Below are 10,430 nucleotides of genomic sequence, written 5' to 3' on the forward strand. Positions count from 1 at the left end.
GGGGCCGCCCCCAAACCGCGACAAAACCGTGACAAAACCGCCACAAACCCCACCGCCCCAAGAAGCTGCCGGCCTGAAGCGGAGCAGCGTGAGAAACCGTCCTTCCCTCCCCTGTCCCCGTGGAAATGCCCGCCCTGCCCCCCAGCGACTGAGGCTCTCGACCGTTTAGTGAAACGATCAAGCCTGAAGAATTCAACGAGGAAAGCAGCAGCAAAGTTCAGCTCGAATAGAGGAGAAAAAAAGCGACATTTCCCACGTAACAGCCAACCAGGACCTCGGGGCGGGGCTGGGTCACAGCTGACTGCAGGCGCTCCACGTGCTCCAGCCCGTTCTCCCCGGCTCGTTCAGCCACCGAGCAGCCGCCTGTCCCTGCGCTCTCAGGCAGGCCACGTCCCTCTCCTACTCCCTAGTCCAAAGGCAAAGGCTGAAACCTTTCTGTGACACGACACAAAGCAGCCGCCTCCCCTGGCATGGAGAGTCATGTGCTTTTAAACGCAGGCACCAAGCCGAAGGTCTCTGAAGTTTATTAGTTGTCAAGAACGTTGCTGGTTACCATTAAGTTTGACAGTGTCTCCCCACACCGGTGCTGCCGCCCCTCCACGCCGCACACTGGGATTGGCCCTGCTGCACTCGGCAGAGGTCGATTGTTACTGTTCCTGTTAATGTTAGCGTTACTGCTGCCCTGCGATTTGGGGTGCTGTTGTTCTGCCTTTCAGAGCAGAATCTGTTATTAGAGCAAGAGCCGACTGGTGTCAACTTATAAACCACAAACAGGTGACCAGAGCAGGTGCAGAAGGTGCTGCTCCAACAGCTCCACCAGTGGCTCCAGCACCCAGTGCCTTTCTGAGCACTGCAGGAAACAAGAATGGGATGAAGAGAGCTTTGATGGGTCACCCGCAGCCCATCACAGCACCACACCTTAGAATCACGCTCTGCGCTTAGCAGAGAACCCACCTCAGCAGCAGCTTCAACACTCTCCATCTCCAGCAGATATGGTGGCATGTCCAGTCCCTGCTGGGCAGGGCCAACACTGGGATGAAGGGCAGAGCCACACATGGTGAGTCCCCACAGGAGGAGACAGCCAAGTGGAAGCCAGTAACAGCCGCAGGTCGGCAGGATCAACACCTCGACCAAAATTCCTGGTTATGGCAGCAGGGGAATGGAGGTGGTGCACTCTGTTGTTTGGAGGTGCATCCCAAACCCCCCTGGACATGGCTAACTGGGCTGAGCACCACATGTGGGCTGGCAGTATGAAAGGGAAATCTCAACCACCAAGAGCAGCAGAGTACAGTCAAACAATCCCTTCCCTCCCCCTCCCCAAAAAGCAGCCTCTGGTTTCATCCTCCTGAAGTTTTCACCTGGTAAAATACACAGACCATAGCTCAGGATTCTGATCCAGCAATTGTGCAAAACATTATCCTTGCCCTTCCCAAACAGGATGAGCAGAATTTAAACTCATTAAGTATTAGTGAACCATCACTTCTTATTCAATATGAACATGCCAGTCAGGTTTGAACCAGATCAAAAGCCAGCACAAGGTTTTTCCTTCCCCACCTCGCATCTAATTGTAGCTCAAACCCCATTCAGTTCTCATGCAGCTGCCGGCAGCACCACAATAGGACACTTCCAAACTGCATTTCTGGGCTTAAACTAACTAAGGTGGGAAGTGGCCGCAGCCACTCTGAACATGCAGGATTGACACACTGAACAAGGCCACAGGACAACCATTCAGTTCCCCAGAAATCAGAATAAGCTTCCCTAAAATAATTAAATTACAACAGATTAAAAACACAGGTTAGGTGTCAAAACCGCCATCAGCTAATTCCAAACAGCCAGCTCAGCCCCTGACTCGCTATCAGCCAGCTTGCTGTTTGGAGGATGAGAGACAGGGCACGTTCTCCAAGAATATACAAAACAAGTATGTAGATCTATTCAAAACGCAGGAAATCAGGTCTGAAGTGGTTCCAGGTTACTCTCATCTCACATCTTCTAGAAATAAATGCAGGTAATTGGAGAAATTCACTTGTCTATTTTCTGCTTCCAGCTTCCCACAGCACAACTGCCACTTAGAGACATCCCACCAGAGGGTCCTGCTGCAGGCTGTGAGACTCCTCTCCTTGGAAGTTTGGCAAAGATGAAAATAATTTAAAGAGAATAAACTGGCTTTTTGCTTAAGCCAGTAAGTCTTTAATTAAAAATAAAAGGAATTAATAACTTGCCAGGATGCATTCACACACCTGGAATGGACTGTCCCAGGCAAACGGCACTGCCAAAGGTCACGGTTTAAGCAAAACCAGCAGCAGAGCATCGCATGACGCTCAAATCAAAAGAGGTGAAGCGCAGTTGCTTTTGCATCTGCCTTGTGCTGTGAAACCAGCCAGAGACAAAGGCACAGCAGCTGCGCCGCCTCCCAGGCTCTCCCCTGTGACAGTCCAAACTCAAGAGGGTTCACAGGAAGGTTCTCCTCCACCAGCTGCCTCTACCAGTGCCTTGAGTCCACCAGCTCTGGGCGCAGGCTCAGCTTCTTCAGCGTTTCATACCCCACCACGATGACGATGGTGGAAGGAGTGGCCGAAATGATGCGGGCAGAGAGGCCTTTAGTCAGCCCCCAGGGACCTTCCTCTGCAATGAGCTGTTTGAAGGTGAGAATGATGGAGCTCTTGCCTTCCACCTGCAATGCCAGAACAAACATTGACAGAGCTGCCAGACTCCATACTGAGCTGCTCTGAGGCTCTGCTGCAACTGAAGACTCTGGAGATGACAGATCAGCCTGTCCAACAGCCTTGATCTGGTCTCCAGAATTCCCTGAGGAGGGCAGCAAAAAAAGCACAGAGTCCTAAGGAGGCAGCAGGAAGCACCTCTCCCTTTCTGAAGAGAAAGCCTGTCTGAGCAGGCCAGGCCAGCACTGCCAGCCTTGCTCCCTGGGCTGCTCTTGTTAATGCTGAGGGTTAATTAAGCGGCTAATAGCCAGGATGAAAGGGCCAGGGAGAGCAGAGAAGCAGCTCACCTGAAACCACAGAGATCCGGGAGCTGAGGCTGAACCCCACCCCGGACTGTGCCAAGCAGGCTGAGCTCTTACCTGGACCCGAGCCCTCACCACATCCATGGGGTTGGTGAGTGTGGAAGCTGTTGCAGCCGCAAGCGGCCCCGATATCGCTTGCAGAAGGAGATGGGGACAGTCTTTAGGAGTCAAACTCGAAAGCTGTTCTGGGAACAGGAGAGAGAGGAAAGTTTCAGACTTTCAGTGGCCGCTTACCATTTCCTTAACTCCACCCCCTAATTCCAACCGATTTGCAGTGGGCAGAATCCCTGATTCTGCCTGCCACCTCCTCCCACAGAATCTCGAGGCGGTGCTTCCTACACCAACCAGAAAGCTGGCACAGCACAGGGAGCAAGACTCATCACACCAGTGGCTTCAGGACACTCCCCATGCTTCCTTCCACAGCCTCCCATCAGCTGCCACACCTGTGGGGCAAACTGGACAGAATGAGCTTCTATGTCTCCAAAATAGGGTATAAAAACACCCACCCTCTTTGGAAGGTGGGGGAAGCCTTAAGACAAGGCCCTATTGGAAGGTGTCTGCAGAGATTTGCACAGGAAGCTGTCACTACTGGGCACACTGTCCAGGAGGTACCCTGGTATCCCACTCTGGATCCCTAAGGAGAAAAGCACCATGTAGTGCTCATCCCAGATTTCCTCACTCTGCTCCTGCTGCTTGGCCAATTGGATTTGAATCTCCCACACTTCTGATGGTTAAAGTTGGACAGAAGACTGTTCAAAAGCCCCATTTTTTTCAGATGATGAGGAAGCCTGCCTGGCAGGAGGGAAGGAAGCAGCTCTGTCCATTGATTGGAATCAGGGCCAGCAGTGTCCTTTGAACCCGAGGAGGGTTCAGTGACCCCCGCTGCTGCTCCAGGGACAGAGGACTGGGAAATGCAGCCAAAGCAGAGATTCACTGACAGCTGGGGCTTATGTTTCCCATAATCTAGATTTCCACTGAGAAGACAGGGAAAGAGCAAACACCTGGAAGTGGAGAGCTCTGGTCTCTCCATATCAACTGCCTTGTTCTTACATGCCCTCCTTTGAGCCCTTTTGGCGTGAAAATCTTACAGTTAATACAGTGGGTTTTGGTCTTAGTTGACATGGAGACTGATGGGAGCACTCCCGCAAAGTACACACTGGACCAACATGCCAAGCTGCCACTGCCATTTAAATGCAGCCCGAATGCAGAACCAACATTCCCTGTAGCTACCAGAACTCTGGAAAGCAAACAGGACCTTTGAGACATCTGGATTTTGAAGAACAGGTGACCTCCAAGATATATTTTAGGCCCAGTACAGCAAAAACCCAAACTGCTCATTCCCACCACCTTTTGGCAGAAATTAGGTAAGCAGACGCAGAAAAACCATGTGCAATGCTGTATGGCAGAAACCTAAAGGATCACCAGAGGTGGAAATAAACCTTAGCTGGCCAATACCTTTAGCCTTTGGAAACACCTTAAGGAGTATGAGAACTGAGCTAGGGAGAAAGAACATTCTGCTGAGTGCAGTTTTTCATCCCAAGACTTGGTGCCAATTTTAAAGCTGCCAAAACCGAAGCAACACCTGACAGAAACCCAGGGAAGATTTGGCCTTTGTCTCTGCCTGTTGTTTGGTTTTGCCATGAGATTTGTGGCTCTAGAAGTCCTTTTGCCATATATGAGATTGCTGAGTCCACATGAACTGAAAGATGAACTATACTTACATGGTGGCTCCTAAACTCTGCCCAACACAAGAGCCTGCCCACTCCCATGGAGAAGGCATTATTTGGGATCAGTGGAAGAGAAAGTTAAAGCAGATGCATAAAGCCCCACTTGCCTAGAGCCATCCAGTTTAAAATCCTCCAGCACTTGGACCCCTGGTCATTATTTGCATTGAAACACTGCTGCTCTGTTAAACTTCCACCCAACACCTGCAGAATTCCTACACAACCAGACACAGCTCTTTAGCTCAGGACAGGTTCTGCTCCCACCTCGAGAGAGAAAGCGAATCATGCTGAATCCACAGTGTCAAGAGTCGATCCGAGGGGCTTCTGGGTCTCCTGGGATAAGATACGTTTCAAGTCTCCTTTCACTTACCAGCATAGAAGTGGTAGAAGGGCCACCAAACCGCACTGTTGGGAATATAAGTGAGCAGCGAGGCCACATAGCCCCTGTAGAAGCCTCTAAAACCGTCGGCCTTGAAAATCTGTACAATGATGTCCTTGGTTTGGCCAAAGACCAGCAGCCGCTTGCCGTCTTGGTTCTGCACCTTGAACCTGCCCATGCTCTCCCCCTTCCTCTGCATCATGAGGTGCTGGGAGATGACATCAATGGGCACCGTGATGCTCTGGGCCACCAGGGAGGCCGAGCCGCCGGCCACCAGAGACTTCACAGCGTTGTTCTTGTTGTACCGTGACACGTACTTCCGAGTGAGCTCGTATGTTGTCACATAGCACTGTCCTGAGATCAGGGTGAAGGTGTTGACCAAAAAGCCACGGTAGAGCCCAGCCATCCCTTCTGTCCGCAGGATTTTCACAAAGGCATCAAAAGTCCCGTTGTAAAGGCTCTTGCCCTTCTGAACCTGCAACCGCGTCCGGATGAGTGTGAAGGGGTAAACGCTCACCCGGATCATCATAGTCATGCAAATCCCAAGCACATAGAATTTCCTTTTGTCCAGGTGCTCCCACTCAATGATGGGGATGTTGCGTTTGTCCTCCATGGCTCCTTGGGGTCAGGCAGGAGAGGTCCAGATCTCCCTCAAAGGTACAGAGCAGATCCAGGCCCAGCCTTCCAGCCTTGACCAACCAGACTGCAAGTGCTGGCACCTGAAATGAGAGACCTCTTGGGTAGAGGACAAAGCCCCCGTTTGCTACGGCCGCCCACATCACCTCAAACTTTGCTGACTCTCCTCGAGCACACAGCAAGCCCTTGCACAGCATTGTGCCAACTCAGCAGAGGGACTGTAACCTCCAGAGGCAGGGCCCTACCATGTGGCCGATGGTGACACCTTCTGATGTCACCGTGGCCGTTTTCTGAGCTCCAGCAGCAGCTGGCACACGTGGCAGCTCTCACCACAGCCCAGACTGCTCTGTGGAAAAGCAAAGCTCCCATGCTTTGGGAAGCAGGCTGAGAGCCAGCAGATGAGCACCACTCCAGCAGCACACACACCTTTTAATGGACACGCAAGATCAGGGATGGCCAACCAAAGCAGCTTCTCCCCAGGTCATTCCAGGTCTGTGATGCTCCCAGGTGTCAGGACGTCACTTTTCAGTTCCGGGATCTGTACAAAGAAGAAAGTGACAAGTCTCTGTTTGTGTTCTTAGATTCCCTGCATGAATTAGACACATTTCTTTGGGCATTTCCATTCTGATCTTCCTAAAGCTGGAGGGTGATGAGAAGGTGAAAAGAAGAACAATAATGGGAAAATAAGGCTCATGCAAAACAGTCATGTAGTCTCCACATTGATGACCAAGACCCCGAAAAGAAAGGGTTAAACCACAGCCCAGGATCTCTCTGTTGAGCTGCTTGTCAGCTACATCGAGCAAAGTTCACCCTCCCTTCCAACACTCCACTGCTGCTCCTGGTCTGATAACCCCCCTGCCACTGCTGGCTGTGCTGAGCACCAGGAATGGGGGGGGATGAGGAGGAAGGTGCTGGTTCAGCCTCCCCCAGCCCCAACTGCTGCAGCTCATCACCATGTCTCAGCAGGCACCAACTGCTTCTCCACAACCAGGCTCCTGGTACTTCCAGCTACTGTAATTAGCAAATTAACTTGCTGCACGATTAACCAAGCTTGGGCTAAGGGAACCTACACACAGGGCCAGGCAACAAGAGAAGGGCAGCTCAGAGAATCACCCAGAGCAATACTGACCATTTCACTGCCTGTAAGGACTTACCTTCCACATCAAAATAAAAAACCCTGGGGTGTTTGGGTGGCTAAACTTTTGGGAAAGGCTTCACTACAGCTGGATCATAACATATTCCAGGCGCTGGCAAATGGGTACTGGAAGCGTGTGCCCAGGCACGAGCTGAACTGCTGGAGAGCAGAGCTAGAGCAAGAAGCAGGAACAGGGGGGCCAAACCCTGAGATCTGAAAACAGATTCACCAAGTGAGAACTCAAAGGGACGGGCAGTCACCACCACACACCGATTTGGGGGCACTTTCCATTACCAAGCCACAACATCAGTGCCTAAAGCAGCTCCAAGGGAGAGGGACGTGGGACAAGGCCTGGAGTGACAGGACAGGGGGAATGGCTTCCCACTGACCAAGAGCAGGGTTAGATGAGATATTGGGAATTCTTCCCTGTCAGGGTGGGCAGGCCCTGGCACAGACTGGCCAGGGAAGCTGTGGCTGCCCCTGGATCCCTGGCAGTGTCCAAGGCCAGGTTGGACGGGGCTTGGAGCAACCTGGGCTAGTGGAAGGTGTCCCTGCCCATGGCAGGGGGTGGGATGGGATGGGATGGGCTTTTAGGTCCTTCCAACTCAAACCAGTCTGTGATTCTTGGGGAAATGTCTCCACATGTCAGAATTCATGAAGAGCTCACAGAGGCCAGAGACATTCTGTTAGAAACAGAATAACAAAACTGGAAATTGTTCTCCTCTGGCGTTATGAAATTATGGCAGATCAGGGGTGGGTGTCCCGTTAACTGACCATTTCATTGCCTGTCGGCCAACAAAAGCATTGCAGGCTACCACAGCTCCTGCAGATGGACAGGGGAGTTAAAAAGCCCCAAGGGCACCAACATTTTTACCATTGCAAAGAGAGCTACACTTCACCCTCCCAGGCAATTGCCTTGACAGTTAAGGCACAACAAACACCACAGCCTGGCTAAACAAAGCCTGGATTGCTTTAGTTACAATTACAGCCTTACTGGGTTTGCTAATTCTGGCATGATTTGACACACAAAGCTTCCTGCACAGGAATGATCTGCACACAGCACCTATGAAAACATGACTTGGCTCTTGTTAGGAGTCCCACTAGCTTAATATTTTAGGGTCTAGCCAATGTGGTTCCCTGGTGAAGCCTGGTCCATACTTCAAACTCCTCTGCCACCCAGGGACGGAATTCAGCTCCCCACAAAGGAAAGGGAAGGGCTGCCTGCAAAAAACATCCTCATTACTGCAATATGGAAAACAAAATAATAAAATAACGATGAAGTATCCTTGATCTTTATTTAGTTTTATGTGCTCTAGTGCTTTGGGTTTAGAATTTCAGCCACAACTTCTTGAGTGAACAGCTGTACTTTCTCTGGACTCTTAGCAATAACTCCTCTCATTTGGGATCCGAATTAGACAAAGTCACTTTAACCCCATGGCTCTGAGGTGCTCAAAGTCCCTCCTGTGTGGAAGAAGGAAAGCATCCTGGCAGCTCGAAGGATGACCAGCATGGCCACAATTCTTACTTTGCCAACATAAAGAGTTTTGCTCACAGCATTTACCCTTCCAGAAATTCAGACCGAGGTCTTGCTCAGGGCAGGGATCCCGTCACACTCATTAAGCAACTCTCTGATGATCTTTCAAGCAATTTTAGAGAGGCTGATATAAAAGTAATGGCTACATCTCCTAAGAATTGACCTGCCCTCCAAAACAAGGTACAAGTGCACCAGATTTCCCTGCAGCTCACGCTTCCTTAAACTCTGGAGCAGCTTCCGTGCCAAAACCATCCCTCAGTGGTTCCTTCCCACCATGCACAAAGCAGCATTTCTTGAACTTCTGCCTGGAAATCCAAGCAGGGGGCACCAAGCAGGCTGCCCCTGCCCCTGCTCTCTCGTCTGGGCACAGCCTCAGTGTCCTATACACAGAACTCAACTTAGTAGAAACCCCCCCAATTTATGTCTTTTTAATGCTACCCTGTCAGCCTGGTCCCCAACCCACTCTTTGCTGCAGCTGGAGCTAAAGATGATTCTCTGGCAAACACAGACAGGGTCTTTGTGTCCCCCAGCCAGGGATGTGTCCTGCCCAGCATGCTAATGCCTCAGCACCCGCCTGGGAACCATCCGGAGCCAGCACCGAGGCTGCCTGGCATCTCCTTCAGCAAAGGATCACAGAATAGTCAGAGTTGGACGGGACCCAGAAGGGCCATCGAGTCCAGCTCTGGAGTGAATGGCCCATTCGGGGATCGAACCTTGACCTTGGTGTTATTAGCACCATATCCAACTCACCCAGCTAAGCTAATCCACTGCTCCCTCCTTAAATTCAGCCCACGGTGGGAGCGGACACAAACCCGCGAGGCAGTCGTGGCTATAACCCCAGCCCCGCTGACAGCCCGCAGCTCCGAGGAGCAGCTGTCGCTCTGGAACCGATGTGGCACAGGCACCCTGATGCCAGCTCTTCTCTCCCCAGCCCGGCGGGCAGGAGCCCCTCACCCTCCTACCTCCCGAGCGAAACCACCAACTCTGATCCCTGGTCCCCAAAACCTCGGCCGTGCTCTGAGGCCGCGAACAGGGGCAGAGCTCGGTCCGGGATCCGCTCAAGGTCACTGCCGGGCCAGACGCGGCTCCGTATCGCGGGGTGTCCCCACCGTCCCCGAGGCAGCTTTACCCCTGCAGCCCCGGGGGGCTCCGGCCGCCTCCCCGTCCACCCTGCGGGGACTTCGGCCTCTGTCCTGGGGAGGGTCCCTGGACCTCCAGCCCCCTTCCCCGCCGCCGTTCAAGCCGCGCTCCGCCTGCCCCGGGCGGCCTCGCCGAGGGGGAGCTTCGGGCCCTTCCCCGTCTGCCCCGGGACCCTCCGGCCCCTCCTCCTGGGGTCCTTCAAGGCCAAGTGGGGCTGCACCAACCCTCGCCCCCATCCCGGCTTACCGGCACCCCTCGCCAGCCGCCCCCTCTCCCCCACCCGCCGCCCTCCCGTCCGGCCGCGCAGCCTCCACACCTGCCCAGGCCCCCGCTCAGTCGCCGCCGCCCGCACCGGCGGGGCCGGGCCGGGCCGGGCCGGGTCACCACCGTTAGGCCGTGCCACGCCGCTGCCGGCCCAGGCCAGGCCTCTCCCCGTCCCGCCGCAGGCCCGGCCCCGCCACCCCCTCACCTGACGCCGGCGGGAGGGACCCCCGAGGACGCCCGGCCCGGCCCGGCCCCGCCGCCCCATGGCCGTTCCCCGGCCGGAAGTGCCCGACGGCGTCAGCACCCGAGCGCCGCCGCCATCTTGGGCACGGGCAGAGGCCGCGCCGGAAGTGCCCCGCGCGCGCTTCCGGCCGCAGTAAAGAGGGCGGCGGCCGCGGGGCGCGGGGCAGCCGCGAGGGGGCGCGCGCGCCTTAAAGGGACCGCGCCGAATTCCGGCTCTTAAAGGGCCAGCGCCCGTCAGCGGCCGCGTGCGGGACCTGCGCGGCACGTGCCGGAGGGGCGGGGGACGGCGAGGAGCGGAAAACAGCCCGGGTGCACCCAGTGGAAGGGAGCGATGGGCGAGTGTGAGAGAGTTG

The 10,430-nt window shown here is 54.1% G+C and overlaps 1 protein-coding gene across 2 annotated transcripts; it reads right to left on the reverse strand.

Moving 5' to 3' along the window:
• Positions 1-508: 508 nt before the first annotated feature.
• On the reverse strand, positions 509-10,141 carry SLC25A44 (solute carrier family 25 member 44). 2 transcript variants are annotated; one of them, XM_048288989.1, is made up of 5 exons: positions 10,040-10,141; positions 6,188-6,299; positions 5,117-5,844; positions 3,080-3,207; positions 509-2,671 (listed from the first exon to the last, which is right to left on the reverse strand). In XM_048288989.1, the coding sequence occupies exons 3-5, from the start codon at positions 5,736-5,738 to the stop codon at positions 2,480-2,482; spliced, it is 942 nt and encodes a 313-aa protein (XP_048144946.1). In that variant the 5' UTR covers positions 5,739-5,844; positions 6,188-6,299; positions 10,040-10,141; the 3' UTR covers positions 509-2,479. The 2 variants fall into 2 exon arrangements, with proteins under 2 accessions (XP_048144946.1, XP_048144947.1); XM_048288990.1 differs by lacking the exon at positions 10,040-10,141 and adding an exon at positions 6,916-7,109.
• Positions 10,142-10,430: the final 289 nt, after the last annotated feature.

Source organism: Corvus hawaiiensis, chromosome 29 (genome assembly GCF_020740725.1).
Source record: "Corvus hawaiiensis isolate bCorHaw1 chromosome 29, bCorHaw1.pri.cur, whole genome shotgun sequence".
NCBI lineage: Eukaryota > Metazoa > Chordata > Aves > Passeriformes > Corvidae > Corvus > Corvus hawaiiensis.